This window comes from Phragmites australis, chromosome 15 (assembly GCF_958298935.1).
Source record: "Phragmites australis chromosome 15, lpPhrAust1.1, whole genome shotgun sequence".
Taxonomy (NCBI): Eukaryota; Viridiplantae; Streptophyta; class Magnoliopsida; order Poales; family Poaceae; genus Phragmites; species Phragmites australis.
Window position 1 is genome coordinate 22,285,572 of NC_084935.1, and position 19,280 is coordinate 22,304,851.

Sequence of the window (19,280 nt, forward strand, 5' to 3'; positions counted from 1 at the left end):
AAAAAAAAAAACAAGATTGAAACCAAAAGGAGCTGAGGCATCACACAGTGCTTTCGACTAGTAACAGTGCTTTCGACTAGTAACAGTCTTTTTAACTTTGAAAAAAACGTATTTACTACTGTACAGTCGACTGAAATCGCGAGCTATTTCAGTCAATGCTCTCCATGCTGGAGTTAGGGTTGGGGGACTTTAGGGTTTCATGGTTGGGGGGTGCTCCAATGGTTGCTGGGCTTAAAATGGGTTCGGGAGAGGCAGACAGGTCAGACGGAGGAGGCGGGTGTGAGGGCGGCAGGGACGTCATCGGCCACGGGCAAACGACGGACTTCTGGTGGGCCAACATCAAGGCGGGGGCATCACATCCGCCTCGGTTAGTGCGGCAGGGGTGGCGAAGGCAGACCCAGTGGCGGGGATGTTGCTGGGGATGGTTGGAGGAGGGTTGTAGGGTGGTGAACAATTGAGCGCACGCACAAGGGAGAGAGAACGCGAAACATATCGGGAGGTTTAAGATGACTCGACGGATGTTCAATCTCCATCCAATGGCTACAGTATGTCGAGTGAAGGGTATGCTGATTTCAGTCAAGTGAGAAATAGCACGACCCAAAAAAAAAAGTCTAGACCTGCCAACTCTTGAGCTGGAACTTTAAACTTCCCAATGTGCCCTTAGGCTAACTCCAACTGAGACGGTTTCCGCCGGCCATATCACTATGCCGGTTGGATACGGACTTGCAGTGGCCCGCAAACGCGCTCCAGCAGATGCGTTTTCTGGCCCTACAGTGATGTGGGCGTGTGGCACTATAGCAGCAACGGATCGACAAATCTGCGGGAGAGTTTAGTTGCCCACATGTTGTTCACAGTGGATGCCTGTTGGTTGAAATGGATGAGGAGAGTAATAAAGGTAGGAAGTAGGGTAACTGTTGGAGATGAAAAAAATAGTGGATGCCTGTGGGTTGAAATGGATGAGGAGGGTAATAATGATAGGAAGTAGGGTAACTGTTGGAGATGAAAAATATAGTAGATGCTATAATCGTGTTAAGAGATATTACAATAGTGTTAGTGGTGGCGAACTCCAGGCTAATAATCTGAAGCGCATGGATACAAGTTATCCTTGGAAGGAAATACAATTCCAAATCCGCTTTGTCTACGAATAAGAAAACTATAAGTAATACAACTATTAATCTCATATCTCATGGAGAGTTCTATCCTAACCCAGGATGAACGCTTGCGGCATGTTTAACACATGCAAGTCGAATGGAAAATGGTGTTTTCGGTGGTGAACGGGTGAGTAACGCGTGCCCTTAGGAGGGAAACAACAACTAGAAGCAAAAGGATAAATCCGCTCAAGGAGGGGCTCACGTCTGATTAGCTAGTTGATGAGGCAATAGCTTACTAAGAGGATGATCAGTTATACTGGGATTGGGACACGGCCCAGACTCCTACGGCAGGCAGCAGTGGGGAATGATAAATTTTTAAAATATATACTAAAAATATTGTGGGATTTCAGCATTTGCCGCTCAGTGGCATGTTAGAAATCCCAATGAGTGGCAAATACTGAAATACTCCGGAAATATCCTTCAGGGTAAAATTGTAAAGCTGCAACATTTAGTGGAGTCGAGATCGGGCCGCCGGCGACCTCACGGCCGGTGACGTAAGACAACGAACCAGCCCGCCGTCCGCCGAAGCCTTCTCTCGCCCTTCTCCTCTTCCGCTGCCTTCTGCTGGATCGGCGTGGAGAGGGGATCCATCCATCCTGACATAGATCGGTTCCTTCTTTGTCGGTAAGTAAGCCCTAGCTTTCCTTGACGGATTGATTGTTCTAGGAGTTGGTTTCGTTCTCAATCCAATCAAATGTTTGCTAATTTCTCCCCGTTCAGTTAGTTGTAGATTTGTGTGCTGCGTTTGCCCTACTAATCCATCCATCCATCCATCCGACCATAACTATAGCCCGATTAGATTTTTCCTCCTTTCCAGAGCGCAAGATTAAGAAAGCTAAGGTTCGGGGTGCAGTTTATTTTCTAGGAATTTCGGGGGTTCAACTGATTGAGTCTAATTTTAGCATCAGTTTTCACTGGGGAGGAACTGAGAGACGAGGATAGCTAGAAACGTGCAGTTGTTCAGATTGGTGGGAAATTATAGATCATATAGTCTGCTTCTTAGGTTTCTGCTATGTTGTGCTAAGTTTCAATATCCAGAACCCAACTCCAGTGCGCAGGATGTTCTCTCTTCTTTTCAAAATTGCAGAAAGGAATAGTATATACGAGCAGATTTACTTAATTTGCCAGCACAGGTCGTTATGGGAAATTTCTTGCTGTATATACCCAGAACTCACTTCACCTGGTTATCTGTTGTTGGATTAGTCGCCCATTAACTCTGGTGAACCTGCAAACCTCCATGCCGCTAGTTCCTCTCTGATCACTCCATAGAATTTACTTACACCAGCCCCTCTGTTTGAGTATCCGCCTATCCGGGTATGCCTTTCTTTCCATGTGGGATGATATGTTTATTCTGCTTTTAGTTCTGAAATCTTAGTTGTCTTGATACATAAATAGTTCCACTGGTGCTACAGAAGTACAATATCCATTACTAAAAAAATTGACCTTGTTTCCATAAAGTTTATCGAAGTTTAGTCGTCAGAATTACTCAACTTAAGTTTCATGTATCACCTAGTCTTTTACTGGGCTGTGTGATTTACTTCAAATTTGCAATGGAAACTCTCAGATCAGCAACAATGATTTAGTTTTTCCTGCTGTAGTGCTGTTCCAGTTTACCCAGTCTGGCAGAACATACCTGATCTTTTCATTTTGCTGTTGACTTAACCATGAGTAGAAAATGGTGGCGATTGTTTATGGCTTATGTTTTAATTGGGTCCCTAATGGCGTGCAACCTTGTACAGAGTTCTAGTACGCCCTACTGAAGTTAATGCTGCATTGCTTTGTTTTATGATCTTATGATGCAGGATTTATCTTGGTTTCAAATATTATCTACTATGTGTTTCCGGATGTTCTTTATTGTTAGCTATTTTGGTTTCATACTTATTTGGTTGAAGAATACTCATGTGTGCCTTGATCGTTTCCGGTTCCTTGATGGATGAAAGTCGTAACTTCTGCGTCATCAATAATCTAACCTCCACCTCCACCTTCTACATTTTAATTGCATTCACAAGAGTTAGAAACCTTCTTAAGAAATAGCCACACTGTAAATCTTAGATTTGGACCCCCTAAGTCTGTCATCTTCTTTATTTTACTCCTTTGGGGATTTGCATGGCTTCCTGACACCAAACAGTGCTGCATATTAAAACAGCGATTTCTGAAAGCATTTAAAAAGTAAATCTGTAATTTGGCCTGGTAATAATATATCTGAATTTGCTGTATTTTTTTCCAAATGAAAATGGTATAATAGTGTGTTAGGATGTTGTAAACTGGTCATTAGAAGCATTTGAAAAGCTTGAGTATAGGTCCAAGTGTGCTTCCCCTCAAGTGTGATGCTGTAAATAGGAAAAGATTGGATTGTTGCACTATGAGTCCATAATTTTAGGTGATCTTTCCTAAGATCTCTTCAAAATTTCAGCTGTAAGAGTTACTTTGAGTAAATGAGCTCTATTTTTGCCTAGCAGCTATTATCTGTCTAATTTTCATAGGTAAATCTATGTTTCAAGAATCCGAACCTGGTGACTTTCCAAGATGGGCGTGGTTAGTGGCAGGTCTATATAGTCTTCCACAGCATTTACCCACCCTGGCACAATATGCCTGGCCTCGGCAATTCTATCTTGACTCTCCTTTGAATGCATAATGGATACTTATGATTATTAATTATCAAACGTTTGAAATCTTGGGATATAAAGTGTCATTCCAGAATGCTTGTGAACTTAGCGTATATAGAAATAGTTTTAAGTTTCATTGGAGATAAATTTTGCTACTTAATGTTAAGTCTGTATAGGCTATATTACTAGTTTGCTTGCAGACAGTACGATTGTCACTGTGATAGCGTAAACAGCTCGCTATTTTGGGCAGCAATGCCATTTTTCCTAATTCTTTGTTGACTTGGCAAATAAGCACTTACACGCCTCCAGTGCTTCTAGAGACTTGTAGCATGCATGGTTCACAGAAATATCATTATTTCTTTTTGTGTGTAGTTCGTTTTCCCATGATCTCTTGAAAATTTGAAAATTTCAGCTGTTAAGAGTTACTGTAAACTAGAACTCATAGGTAACCTATGCTTCGATAGACCAAAGTGAGTGATGTTGCAATATGGATGCTGATAGATTCTTCCAATGCATTTTACCTGCCTGGTACAGCATGCCAAACCTTGGTTTTCCTTGAGGCATTTGATGCTTACGATTATCAATTATCAAACAATTTTGAAATTATGGAAGATAAATTGCCATTCCAGAATGCTAGTAAACTTAGGTCCTATAGGAATCGTTTAAGTTTCAATTGAAGCTAAGTCTGTGTTACTTTTCTTTATATCTGGGCAGGGTGTATTGCGAGTGTGCTCTGTTAGTCTTTTTTGGTAAACATGTTGCATTTTGGGCAACAATACCATTTAGTGACACCTGCTACAACGAATGCAATAATTCATACTGTATGGCGGCAACCACTTTGTTTCTTAACACTCATTTGCACTCTGCATTGGGATAAAGTTTTTGGATTTACATTAACCATTTTATTCTTGTTGCCAGGTTTCGTAGCAATGGGGTTATTCAAGGGCAGCTTCACTTTGATGCTGGGTTTGGGATGTGGTGTCTATGTAGCTCAGAACTACAACGTTCCGAATGTCAAGAAGCTATTCAACACCTACATTTTCCTGGCAAAGCATATCGAGGAAACCTACCGCAAGCCGAAGAAGGATGACGACTGATCGTTTACGTAGATTTCCCCCCTCATGCTCTGGGAAAGTGAAGTACAGCTAACGTGATACGGAAACGTGCTTTTTAGAAATGGTAAAGGCAGTTTTGATGATCAACAGATTTTTGATCTATGGTGGATTATCTTGATTAGTTGTGGAATTCAATTGGTGTAACATTTCTTGGTTTTGTTAGGGCATCATAGTATGTTGAATGCCTAGACGAGCACTCACATTTCGCTAGTATTCCTGTGCCAGGGAAATACAAAACTTTGTTGAAGTACATTTACCAAGTTTACTTGGGAGATATGTTTACTTGGTATTCAGATTTGCCACTTTTAAATGGCGGTATTCCTGGAGTGGGAAACTGGGAATTGCCACTACGGATAATGTAAATAATATGCTTATTTTGGAGTGCTTGACGCTAACTTATTTTTGAATCACCATCCTAGGCGCTTGTACTATGGGTTGAGGTGGTTGGATTTTTTTATTCAAGTGCAAATGCCTATGATAGTGATTGAAAGATAAGATGAAAAAGAGTCACATCCTAGTGCAATTATTTTCCCACACTTGAATCGTGGCGAAAGTATTTATCCGTGAAATGACTGTTTTGCCCTCGTGTTTTCTCATTTTCTGCCTTAACCACCATCAAGGGTAAGGAAAACTGGCCAAACGTCATAAACCAAGCCTAAATTTGTAGACATTAGACATGTCATCATCGCAACCACGCAGTTTCAGAATACACCAACAAGAACACGAACACATTGTTAATGTGTCTGTCTGTGCTGTTCACCTGTGTTGTTCATCGGTGATGAAAAACAAATGATTATATAATGTGTGCGTGCATGTACATATGTGCGCGCGCATAAAAGGTTCATGTGGGCTTCAAGTTCTGTGACGTTTGAGGCTTGTCTACATGGATTTGCTTTAAATTTTTATGATAAAGTTGAACTTTTGTTATGACCATGTGCCGGAGTACTATATTCAAATTTCGAATATGTGTCAGACTTATAAACGTTATCGTGAGACAAATATGGTCCCACAGCCAAAGAAATACTCTAGATACGTGATTATTGAACAGCACATATAGACAAGGCAACGAAACTGTTCCCACAAATGTTAAAGCAGAGGTGACAGTTGGTGTAGATGCTGCCAAGTGTAGAATCTCTTTCGGGCTTTACAAGAATATTTGGCCCATCCATATGTGAGGGTGCATAATTAGTCTCTAGCATTGTTTGAGAAAAGATCTGATTGGTCACTAGCATCCGATTGTGATTTGAATTAACTATAGCAGGTGACCAAAATATATAAGGTCTGTTTGTCAGGGCTCTCAGAGCAGCTTTCTGGTTAGAATCAGGAGAGCTTTGCTAAACAGCAGCTTTCAACTTTTAACTCATTGAGTGGAATCTGTGGGAGTGATTATTTGAAATAAATTAGAAACTGAGAAGTTGAAAAAAATAGTTTCCACTGATTCATTTTCCGCACAGAATCACTTCCTCCATATAATTTATTTTAGAGAATCACTGTAGAATCACTTCCACCAGAGAATCACTCTTCGTAAAAAATTTGAATCAGAGAGAACTCTACTAAACAGGCTCATACTCCCTCTAATCATAAATACACATCATTCTATAAAATATTCGATCAAACTATTAAAACTTTAACTAACAATAGTTTCAAAATATTTAGCTTGGAAATGTTAAAATCATAAGCGTAGATTTTCTTGAAAAATATTTTCATAATACAAAAAATTCAATAAATTTATGAATATATTCTAATAGAGAATAGTGGTCAAAGCTTGTATTATAGACCACGTCTTATTTAAAACGGCGTGTACTGGGAGGATCTTTTGGAAATAACAAAAATGTTGTACATAATTTTCTTCTTGCGCCATTCTTGTTCCACCACTGGGTTGACAGGTTCAAGCACACGTGGGCACGGAAAGTCGACGTAGCAAGTTGCGGGTTGGGCCGTACACGAAGCCGTGGAAGCGTAGGACACGTGGCCATGACGCGGTCCGCTTCATGTCCACGATGGACCACGTCCACGTCCACCCCCACCCACCTTCCTTCCTTCTCTTCCCCCACCCGATCTCGCGCCCGCCTCCCGCCTCCCTCCCCTGTTCCACTCCCACCCGCGCGTCCGGCTGCTCCGCCTCGACAGCACCCCGAGCGGCGAGGACACGCCGATCCGATCCGCCGCGCTAGGCTCGACTTGCCGCGATCTGACAGTTCCTGTGCCGTGGTCTGACGGCGGGAGGCTCGATGGCGGCGCCGCCGGCGAGGGCTCGGGCCGACTACGACTACCTCATCAAGGTGCTATTGATCGGCGACAGCGGTCAGTCGCTTCATCACCTCTTACCCCCCCCCCCCCCCCCGCGTTCTGCAGTTCCGCTTCTCGATTGATTTGCGTGAGATCTGACTGATGGGTTGATGGGTCCGCGGCAAATTCGGTTCCGACTCGGCGGGATTGCTCGTGCGGGGAGGAGTGATTCGTCGTGTATATCGCAGCGGTTGCCGTCCGCCAAAAAAACTGCGCCTTTCAACTTAGGACTGTATATACATACGTATAAATGTTGTCGATCGGTAAACCTTGGATCATACGAATTTACAGAAATAGTAGGAGATGCTTCTAGTAGACAAGTCACATAGCACACACACAATTTTATATGATCAAACCTATTGGTCTTATAGTAATCTCTAGGACTGTTTATAAGAGGTTGTTTAGCTAGTTTAGATGGATCTAAACTTAGTTAGAAGGCTCCCTTGTAAGTAGTCGGGAATAGATGCTAATACAGATCTAAGTTGTGGAAGGCTTGAGAGTTTAGAGCTCCCGCATGCTTGAATGGCATCAATGGAGTTGTGTTGACTTCAATTGGCTTGTCTCTCCGGAGGGTCCCCTAACTTCGTATATATAGGGGGATCGTTGTACGACTTCTGTAGTCTTTCTTTGTCATTCTTAGATAACATCTTTGTTTACGAGATATCCTGGGTATTTACGAGCAGTTTCCATACATCCATGGATTTCTTTCCCAGAGATAGAGATATACCCTGAGAATATAGGAAAACCCTAAGATGTTCGGATACCGTGGTTTTACACTACCCATCGTCACATGTGATTGTTGTTATTATGCATGCATGAAGTAGATGCTTATTGAGTTGGACTCTAGCATCAAGATGGGTTGTGATTCATGCATTCCCACTAAAAATAATGAATCAAAAACTCTACCACAAGTTATTGCTAGTTGCAACTTGCTCCTGCACGAGTCATAACCATTCGCACACCAATGAGTTGTCAAAGTTCCACCGGGGAGCTGTGAAGCGAATGCTTCCAGTCCTACTGGTCGAATCCTGGAACTCAGGGGCACTGCCTAGTCAAATAGTAGTTTTGGTTTTCCATGTGAACTGCTAGATCGAAACTCGCATCATTTAGGCTCAAGAAATGCATAATATTCATGGATTTATCTTAATAGCTACCAAGAAAGACAGAGAGTGTTGAAATAGGTAAATTGTTTCAAGATGATTGCTGCTTGATTTGATGTCTATTGGTGCCACAACTCACAAGTACATCCATGAATATTGTAATAGCATTAAAAAAGTAGGACAAAATTCCAAATACTACTTGTGTAATGGCATTCATTAAGTGAGATTACCATGGGAAGAAGTGATATAGCAGTCTAAAACAGCTTGTATTTGGTATCAGAATGTACTGTTTGAATAAGGAGTGACAGTACTATCACAACAAATTTATGCCAAATCCGGCTGAATGTTAGGGTTTCTCTGAAGAAATGGCCTAATGACGTTTAAGTTTAGGAGTTCACTTTGTTTGTATTGTTGATAGTCGGCTTAGGTAGCAAAACTACCCTGAGGGAGCACCTATATTGCAGTAGACCATATATTGTATTATTCTACAGGGAGAACGCGCATGGTGAAATGAAGTGTCCTGATATCGTATGCACGTGTACAAGGTAGCATATGGTTGGACCTGTACCTGACTTTAGTGGCGAAGCGGAACATTTTTAATTTGATTAGCCAAACAATCAGAAACCTGTGTTTCTCACCATATCTCTTAGATACCTTTTGGACACCATCTAAAGCACTTTATATATAAATTTTTGGAAGTACTGTGGCCCTAAAAGGCCAAACTCTGGATTCATTCAAGCAACTATGGAAAAGTTCAGAATTTTCCTCCCAGTTTTCCAGAAAACAAAACCCGGGAAACGTACCGATTCACATATTTGTCCCTAGAACTCTCTAATCTGGGATAGACGTCGTGAGATTGATGGAGATGCACGACCTTGTCAGAGCTTTACTATGTCTGCCATGCTGGTTGGCTGCACCTGACGGTCCACAGAAAGAACCCTCCTCTGTTCCTAAATTTTTCTGATTGGAACTGGGGATTGAAGGGTGAAAGGTTCTTGGCTTTGGATAGTCAACTGCAGAACACAGCTGGCCTAAGATTCACATTGGTAGAAATCTTCTCACCGATGAGGACATCAGATTTTATATCCTACCTTTGCCATTGTAGATTTGAAGGCAGATTTTAGAAGCAGGCACAAAATCTAGAGTTCTGTGGGGTACTCATCGTTGTGATTGGCTCCATCTTCTATTCGATGAGCTGCTGACCGATGGTTGCAGAGGTGATGAGAACCATCAGGAAAGGGTAGGAGTCTCAAAACAGTGATGCTATAGTAAAAGAGAGCTAATGGGAGAGGGTTAAGTTAGGCCTGGGCCACACTTTATACCATGGCACATCAATGTTTTAAACTACCGAGCTCAGAGTAAATGTGATGCATATTTTATGGTGCCATGATAATATAAATTTCTTGTAGCCACTTCCGCAATTCCATAGTTCCATAATCACATACTTGTTTGAACAACTTGTGGAGCCTGAGCCTAGTTCAGTTTGTGTGCTCCACAATTGTACAACTAGCTCCACAAGTTTGTGCATGTTCAGTTAGTGCTAGTATTCAAGGATAAATTAATCATACTGTTATGGTATGAGCCGGCACTTGTGGGAGATTGCCAGATTGGATGATGGGCTTTGTGGCTAGGCCGCAGCCTGCTGGTGTCGGTGGGCGGTCGGAGGTGGAGGCGTCCGCACTGAGGTGGATGGCTAGGATAAAGCGGAAGAGGGACTTCTCTTTGTTTCTTCTTGACCAATAGATGAGCTCTTGGCCTCTTTATATAGGCCTGGTCCCTCATATAAGCAGCCCAACTTACCTAACTTAGAGATATCTAATCGTTCATAATTTGTTTACACACCATATTGAAATATACTATCCTAACTTAATGAAGAAGTCCCTTGGGAGCCAAAGCATAGCCAACCCTAACCTGGCCGTGCGCCTGGGCCGCCCGCCTGATGGGCTCCCATGACACATACTGTCACGGGTAGGGGTGTTGGAAGGATTAGCATGGCGCATGTAATACTTGAATGAGGTGGACGGACGAGGTCCTGGACCTATCCAACGCGGAGGAGCCGTGATCGATTCCGCACCAAAAAGGCAGGACGGTGGAGGATAGTAATGATAACTCAGATTCTTTATTGATTTTCCTAATGCCTGCGGCATCTCCCTAAATAGAGAGCATGGCCGATCATATCTTAACTGATTACATCTTATCTCTAATCCGATGCTAACAACTCTTAACCGATTGCTAAACTAACTAATGATAATCCTAGTTTATCTCTAAGCTGCTGCTACTTCCTTATCGTCCGCTGTCCCACCTGTTGCCGCCGCCGGATCATCCGCTGCTCGGGCTGGTGCCACCACGGGATGTTCCGACGCCGAAGCCATGGGCCTGGCCTGCTTCTTGCGCCGGTTGTAGTGGAGTCCCCACATGACACATACCTGGCCATTTTGTGAATACATATCATGAAGAGGAGCTTGCAAGTTGCTTTGCCTACATGCAAATAGTTATCTTCTCTCATCCTTGCAAATATTAGTGAACACATGCTGCTTATTACAATATTTTCTGTGGCACTTTGTTGAGTACTATGTTGCCTAGTCTAGTATGTACATAATCTTGCTGTTTGTTCATGTTTCTTATGAATAGCTACATGATTATATTTCTGAGCTCTTTGCAACAGATGGCAATTGAAAATAATCCTTGTGTAGGTGTCGGGAAAAGTTGTCTCCTTTTGCGGTTCTCCGATGGCTCCTTTACCACTAGCTTTATTACCACCATTGGGTGAGTGCCGTTATAGTCTGCAAAGAATTGTTTTAGAGTGGATCATTGCTGTACATATGAATGCTGTTATAAGGATGTATTCAAACACTTGTCTGTTGTTTTTTGAAAAATAGGATTGACTTCAAAATAAGAACTATTGATCTGGACGGTAAGAGAATTAAGCTTCAGATCTGGGATACTGCTGGCCAAGAACGTTTTCGAACGATCACAACTGGTACGCAGTATGCTTGTTTGCTGTCAGTTGAAGCTAAGTTGGGTTTTAACTATTTATGGTTAAATGTACTGAACATGCAACCTTTTAACCATGCAGCCTACTACAGGGGTGCGATGGGCATTTTGCTCGTGTATGATGTGACGGACGAGTCGTCATTCAACAGTACTTACTCTTCAACTTAACTCAATCCATTGATATGGGACTTAGCTTCATCTTGTGATTATATTGTTATTATTTACAGACATAAGAAATTGGATTCGGAACATTGAGCAACATGCCTCCGATAATGTGAACAAAATTTTGGTAGGAAACAAAGCTGACATGGATGAAAGCAAACGGGTACATTAACTTTTCTGCTTGTTTTTCACAGTTTATGTTCATTTTATATTATATTGCCTATGAGATTGTGTAGTTTTATGTTCATCATACTAAAGGGGGTCTTTCTGGTGCAAGTGTTTGCATTAGTTTCGACCTGGAATCACAACATATGTTCATGTAGTGTCATAAAACGGTCACAATGATAACTTCATACATGTCCCAGCTTTTTTGAATGGCTCTATTGTCTGAATGCAGGCTGTACCAACTTCAAAAGGGCAAGCTCTTGCTGATGAGTATGGAATCAAGTTCTTTGAGACGGTTAGTTTGTTTTGACACTTACTGTTGTGGTATCCCTACATCCATTCTGATTTCAAACAGTATGGGATGAACTGTTGCTTGATATGCAGTTTGTTAAATTTCCACCTTGACTATTGGTTCTGCAGAGTGCTAAGACAAACCTTAATGTGGAGCAAGTTTTCTTTTCTATAGCAAGAGATATCAAGCAAAGGCTAGCGGAAACTGATTCAAAGCCTCAGGTGCAACTTCTATTTCATTCTTCCTTTTAAACTAACGAGCTACTTCAGCAAGGTTGCTCAGCAATCAAGGTATTCTATTGGTTGCAGGATCGTACGATCAATATTAACAGACCAGAGGGTGATGGTGAGGCCGCAACGTCACAGAGATCGTCGTGCTGTGGATCCTGAGTGGGTTATATTGTCACAGGAGGATAAGATAGTGGTCACACCATACTTGTAATTTATCCAGTTCTTGCTGTTATCGTTGTGCCTCTTCTAGCTTAATTGCAATTGCTTGGATTCAGGTTTCTGTGTTTTACTGTTAACAATTTTAGCTGTAATAATGGTAGAACTGTTAATGCTATGATGTATGGAAACTGCAGGTCTCGGGGCTATCGTGAAACCATTTCACATCAATGTGGACATAATTTGCTCCTGATGGTATGAGAAAGAATGCATTCAAAATTGTTACAGTTAATGTTACTCTCAACAAAAGGTTAATGTTATAAGTGAGGTGAAAGGTAGAGCAACTTTGGAACATAATTTGTAGAGAAGTAGAGTAATGCTACTACAAATCTTGCAGGAATCCTCGACTCCAGAATTCCCATGTTTCAATCGGTATCATGTGAAAAGCATCAAGTTATGCGAGTACATGAAGGTACCCATTCCAAAGAAAAAAAGTTCCAACAAAAAAAGTCTCATGAGCAAACTAGACTAATAAAGACGTCACATGATTTTCACGCATTTGCACTCTTTAGTACTCGGTCAAACATTTGATACTTTGACTATTGACATCTTGTAAAATATATAGGTTAACAATAAGAAAATTATGAGCAGATTTGTTCTTAAATGCAATTTTATAGTATCATAAATTTATTGGATTTTGTAGATATATTTATTTCAACAGAAAATAGTGGCCACAGTTATATTTTAAAGACTGTTATTGTTCAAAACGGTAAGTATCTATGATTGGAGGGAGTATGTTTTAATATGATCTGCCCATTTTGTCTGCATAGTTGCTGTTGGTGACTCAAATGATATGCGCGGATGGATGGATGCATGGGTTAATTGACTGGAAAGTTTGTAATCTAGTTTTTAGTCCCTAAATAACTAAAAAACTCGATCACTTCAATTTTTTTTAAGTAAAATACAATGACGGTCTCTAAATTTATCTCGCTATATCACATAAGTCCGTGAACTATGAAAACATGGTTTACGCCCTTTAAACTTGTTCAGTGGTTTACGTGAGTTCTAAACAAGGTCAGTTATTAGGTTATCTTCAGCAGATACTTTAAAAATTCATCCCTTATAATACTATTATAGTATCTCCTAACACTATTACAGTATCTTCTATTTTTTCATCTCCAACAACTAAACTATTTCATTCCTTCCATTACTCTACTCCTTCCCTCGGATCCACGTGCATACCCTATAAACAGTAATACATAGTCTTTTTCCTCCCGCAGAGTTGCCGCCAGCGACCGGAAAAAAAGCAGCTTCGGCATCCCTGTAAAGCCAGATAGGCGTTTGTTGGAGCCCTGATGCGGTGAGCTGCAGTCGACAAAATTGCTGTAGCAGTGGAAAAAGTATAGATGCCGATTGCGTCATAGCATCTACCCGGTTGCGTGTCATGCGGACTGGGTGCGAGCACAGAACCAATCTTGTTTACTTGGCGTCACAAACCTAGCTATCATGCACGCGCAAGAGCGCCAAGCATAGCATCGGCTCGAACGACAACGTCGAGAGGCTGAGGAGATTAGTGATGGCATAGTGGAGGGCTCAAACACTAGGTCTCTAGAGTGAAGTTGGCAGCGTGCTTCGTACCAACGATGGAGCTAAACTCTTGAGGGACTGTGGCCTCCACAGTGACGCGGTGGTCAACGCCTACGAAGGAATCGGAGGCGGAAAGGCTGCGACAGAGGAAGGACGTTTAGCGTGATTTCTTGCCTTATTTCCTGCGGTCATTGTTTCTATAAACCATATGGTCATTTATGTCAAGACTAGTTCTATAATCACGATATGTATCTTTCCTTTCTATTTACGTCAATCACATATATATGGTAGGAAATCATGTGGTCTGGCCTATATATGTAAACGGTGATCAATCATTCTAATACATGGTGATTATTCTTCAATTTTTCACGCTTTTATGGTATCAGTTACATGCTATCCTGCTTATTGCGTAGGAGGAAGCGACCGTTGCGGCCGAGGCTGCCACCCAGGCTATCCTCGATGACCCTTCCACTGGTGTCGCTGCCCAAGTCGTCACGCGTCTTGCCGCTGCCGAACAGGAACTCACGAACGCTCATGCCGCCCTGACCGTGCTCCATGTATCGCCTGTAGAAGATGCCACCCTTGTGACACTACACGCATAGGCGGTGGGTGTTATCAATATTGCCTCCCTAGTTCCCCTCATCCTCGATATCTCCACCGCCAACTATAGCAAGTGGCGTGGATTATTCTTCATAACGCTCAGACGACTCACACTCACTAACCACGTTCTCTCCAATGTCGGCCTCTTCAACCAACCGTCCTGGGCGCGCATGGACTACATCGTGCTTTCTTGGATTTACGGCCGGATATCCACCGATCTCCTCGAGATTGTCAGGACCCCCAACACAACTATGTGTCTCATCTGGATGAGTTTGGAACAATATTTTCTCAGCAATGGAGAGGCTCGTGCTCTTCATCTGGAGGTAAAGTTCTGTACCTTCACGCAAGGCGATCTCAACATTACCGACTACTACCGCAAGCTCAAGAGCATGGCGGACGCTCTCGGTGACCTTGGTGAACTTGTCGAACCTGTCGGGGATTGCACCCTTGTTCTCTTAGTCCTTCGCGGTCTGAATGAACAATATTCCCACATGGCAACTATTGTGCCCCTATAGCGGCCCTTCCCGATGTTCGTTGAGACGCACTCTCTCTTGCTTCTTGAGGAGATCCATAAGACATCCATCCCTCACCATGATCCTTGTCGCCAATCACACCAGTGTGTCGATGATCGATCGTGCACCAAAGGACCCCTCCACTCCTGGTGGCTCCGAAGGTGGCCCACCCAGCGGTCCTAGCGTCCTCTATCTTTTGAGGTACTTAACCATCTCCATGAGAAAAGTAGATAGTAAAAGCCAAACTCCTCTGGTGCCAATGGGGCGGGGCACAGTGGTGGTCAAGGGGCTAGACGCGGTGGAGGCAATGGTGGCAATCATCGCTACCGTAGCAACTGCTCTAACTCCAACGACGGCCTTGGCCAGCAGGGAGGCCAACAAGGTGGTTCCAACACCAGTGGTTGGCCCCTCCTTCATAATCCATGGACCGACACCATGCAGGTATGGCTAGGCAGCCGCATGGGCCCGTGGCCTTCGTTCCATCGCTCGCCCACTCTGCCCCACACTCTTGAGGCAGCTGGTGCGCCGTCCTTGCTCCTAGCGCCCCTGCACATGGCCTGAGTGGCCCCATGACTCCCATGTGGCCCCCCTGCCAACGGTTATGCGGCGCCTCTATGGTGCCCACCACCACAAGCTTGTTTTGCCTAGGATCAGCACAACCTCACCAACGCCTACAACACGATGACAATGACTCCTCCACTAATTACCACCAAATGGTATATGGACTCGGGTGTGACCTCTCACATGACATCGGATGCCGGCAACCTTTCGGTTTTGCTCCCACCTTCCACTTCCACTCCTTCTACTATTATTGTTGGCAATGGCTCTCTTCTTCCTGTCATATCTACCAGCTCCACCTCTATTTCTTCACAACCCTATCCTCTTTTTCTTTGGAACGTTCATGCCACACCCCAATCAATTAAGAACCTCATTTCTGTTCATTAATTTACCACTGACAATAACTGTTCTGTTGAATTTGACCCATCTGGCCTTCCTATGAAGGATCTTCACACCAAGACCGCCCGGTGTGATAGCTCCGGGCATCTTTACCCTCTGGTCTCCTTCCTCCGTCCTCAAGCCCGCACCATCAGCATTGTCTCCACCAACCTTTGGCATCGTCGTCTATGTCATATAGGTTTTGAGTCTCTTGCTAAGCTAGCTCATGTTGCGGCTATCTCCTGTAATAATCGAGAGCCCACATCTCTTTGTCATGCTTGCCAACTTGGCTGATATGTTCATTTACCTCTTTCCACTTCTAGTTCCCGTGCTCTCAAGAACTTTGATTTAATACACTGTGACCTTTGGACCTCTCTCATTCCCATTATTTCAGGCTACAGATATTATCTCATTATTCTAGATGATTAATCTCACTATTTGTGGACTTTTCCTCTACGTCTCAAGTCCAAAAATTTCAAGGTGCTCTTGGTTTTTCTAGCTTATGTCTCTACTCAATTCGGTTGCACCGTAAAAAGTATCCAGTGCGACAACAGTCATGGATTTGATAAGTCCACTTGTCGCTCTTTCTTCATCACACACAGTATTTCACTCCGCATGTCATGCCCATATACTTCTCATCAAAACGGTAAAGCCGAACATATTATTCGCTCCATTAACAACATCATACACACCCTCCTTTTTTAGGCTAGTTTTACCCCGTCTTATTGGGGCGAAGCTCTTCACACTACCACATACTGTGAGGACTCGACCAAATTGCATCTGGTTCAATTGAAGGGCTGTCTGTCCACTTAAGTTGAGAGCTAACATACACCCACCAAACGGCATGATATATGTTAAACCTCAACTAATGTGACAACTCAAAGCACCATCCAACTGAAACGAAGGCAATTCTGGCAGTCTCGATATGTGTGCTTTGATAATTCCTAGGAGAGCCATTATCCATACATATCTCTACCAACATGCACATCATAACATCACGATTATACAAAAATTCAAATGATTACAAGCTAATAAATTAAACAAGAGACAAGATATTATCTAGCGTAGTTTACAAAAATCACAACGGAAAAACATCTAAAGAAACCAAAGACCGGTGGTACCTTTTGCTAACAAAACAACCGACCGGGGTTAGTAGTAGTATGATAACTACTCATCACCACACCACTCTAGGTGGGGCACAAGTAGCTGGCTTCTAAGGTTTTCCGGTAAAACAATCAACAAAGCACGATGAGTATGAAGGTACTCTGACTTACTCGTATGGGTATATATATATATATATATATATATATATATATATATATATATATATATATATATATATATATCCCCGACTCCAAGGATAATGCATTTGGAATTAGCAAGGAATAGGTCATAAGATTAAATTGAATTATGCTAAAGGCAATTTAACGTACAACTTAAACATATGAGCACCTAACTTAACACTTAGGCTATCCTAGCATGACCATAAGAACATAATCATAACCACATACGAATGTGATTATCTCAACATGTGACATAACCAAAACATCTCACATTCTCCCACATATAACCGCCATGCCACCAATACCGAAAGAAACTCTACGGTGATGTCTAATGAACATTAAGCTTGCTCATCACCAAGAGTGCAGCAATTCGAATTGATTTTACACCATACAGGGGAGTATATCCAATCTTCCAAGTTGAACTTGGCCTCAAAAAATTTGCCAAACCCAACAAAGTCGAGAAAAACTAGATGTGACTTTTTCTGAGGTGTCTGTAGAGTCAAAAATACATCAAAATTGGACTCCGTATACAAAAGTTATGCCCGTTTCATCGAAGGCACTCTGGGTCACCAATCAAATTGCGATTGTTTGGATGAGATATTTAGAAACTCATAAAATATTTGTACAAATTTGGATGAAGAAAATTTTATATCTAAATTATATCCTTTGACAAATTTTGACAAAATCAGTCATTAGTGACCGGTCAAGATTACGACCCATCACTAAAGTTCAGTCATTAGAGACAGGTCATGATTCTAACCCGTCACTAATCAGTCATAGGTGACGGTATGACCTTCGGCAAATAAGGTTAAAAGGATAAAATCTCTGATTTTTATCACAACTATATGATAGGTGAGGAGGTAAGGGAGCTACACACGTGAGGGGAGGTCGCATGTTCGAGGTCCATGGAACGTAGACTGAAAAACAATTTGAAAAATGGTGTGGCTTCTGGGGCATATGCGATGGGCCCCTGCGTTGGAATAGCTTGGGTGAAAAACTATTTTTTAAAAACTTTTTTGTGTCCAAAAAACACAAAAATGTTCATCAGTCATAAGTGATAGGTCATTGTTACGATCTGTCACTTATGTTCAGTCATTAGTCAATAACCAAATCACCTATGACCTCATAAGTGACGGGTCACGGTTATGACCCATCACCTATGACCTCATAAGTGACGGGTCGTAGCTTGTCACTAATGACGGCTCATCAGTGATGCGTTCAGGATGACATGTGCAAGACCTATCACTAATGTTGATTATCACCTGTCACTGAAATCCTTTTTTCACGTAGTGAACTAACATCACTGCATATCTTTCCAGCCAGTCATTTTACATATAGACATTAAATCACTAATCATGTGACATCAGTGGCCAAGCTGATGACGCATGCCATCTTGTTGGCAAACGTAGGCGTGGTGAGCCTCCTCTACGGATGGGCGTGGAGTGATCCGTGGATCCACTCTAGTTCAACTTAATAAACTAACTAGTTATTTTGTTAAAATAACTAGTTAGTTGATTAAATTAAAATAGAGTGGATCCGCTGATATCCATGGATCACTTTACACACATCCCTAGCGTCTCCTCCACCATGGCAACCCGTAGGGCGTCGAGTGCCCTGCCACGACAAGCCGGGGTATATCAACTACGCCGACCGCATCCCAGGGCACGGAAGAAAGCTGAACCAACAGACTGCCTTTGCCAGCCCCTCCGCGCGAGGTTGTGAGTAAGTGGAGCATTGCAGAGGCAGTTTTCAAAGACTCCTCATCCATTTCATACTTGCTGAGGTCTTAAAGGAGACCGACGAATTTTATGATCCTGAGAACTTTGTGCTACCAAAATATCTTTCATGTAAACATTTGCCTTCTTAAAGGCTACACTAAATCATTTCTCTATTTTTGCTTAGTTTGGTTATCTTACATATTCTTAGTTTGGTTATCTTTATTTTGCTTCCATGGTTTCAAGTCTGGGAACAACTGAGTAAATTGAGTGGGCAAAAATTAGACTTCTATGTCATTGTTGAGTACGCTAGACATCTTATGGACTTGTATGTCATCTATTTGACTTGTGGACATGTTACAGACTGGTTGTGATATAGAAAAATGC

The 19,280-nt window shown here is 42.4% G+C and overlaps 2 protein-coding genes across 3 annotated transcripts; both read left to right on the top strand.

Annotated features, from left to right (window-relative positions):
• The first annotated feature begins 1,565 nt into the window (after positions 1-1,565).
• Positions 1,566-5,441, top strand: LOC133893650 (uncharacterized). The gene is made up of 2 exons (XM_062334739.1): positions 1,566-1,775; positions 4,676-5,441. The coding sequence occupies exon 2, from the start codon at positions 4,687-4,689 to the stop codon at positions 4,852-4,854; it is 168 nt and encodes a 55-aa protein (XP_062190723.1). The 5' UTR covers positions 1,566-1,775; positions 4,676-4,686; the 3' UTR covers positions 4,855-5,441.
• Positions 5,442-6,901: 1,460 nt separating this feature from the next.
• Positions 6,902-12,491, top strand: LOC133892611 (ras-related protein RABE1a-like). 2 transcript variants are annotated; one of them, XM_062333492.1, is made up of 9 exons: positions 6,902-7,176; positions 10,955-11,027; positions 11,141-11,241; positions 11,338-11,403; positions 11,483-11,580; positions 11,815-11,877; positions 12,003-12,095; positions 12,183-12,311; positions 12,458-12,491. In XM_062333492.1, exons 1-8 carry the CDS (start codon positions 7,104-7,106, stop codon positions 12,261-12,263), a joined length of 648 nt encoding a protein of 215 aa, XP_062189476.1. In that variant the 5' UTR covers positions 6,902-7,103; the 3' UTR covers positions 12,264-12,311; positions 12,458-12,491. The 2 variants fall into 2 exon arrangements, with proteins under 2 accessions (XP_062189476.1, XP_062189475.1); XM_062333491.1 differs by having other exon boundaries at positions 12,183-12,491.
• Positions 12,492-19,280: the final 6,789 nt, after the last annotated feature.

Coding starts and splice junctions, on each gene's coding strand:
- LOC133892611 (XM_062333491.1), top strand. CDS start 7,104: ATGGCGGCGCCGCCGGCGAGGGCTCGGGCCGACTACGACTACCTCATC. Junction 11,581..11,814: donor ACATGGATGAAAGCAAACGG/GTACATTAACTT, acceptor GTCTGAATGCAG/GCTGTACCAACTTCAAAAGG. Junction 11,878..12,002: donor GAATCAAGTTCTTTGAGACG/GTTAGTTTGTTT, acceptor TTGGTTCTGCAG/AGTGCTAAGACAAACCTTAA.
- LOC133893650 (XM_062334739.1), top strand. CDS start 4,687: ATGGGGTTATTCAAGGGCAGCTTCACTTTGATGCTGGGTTTGGGATGT.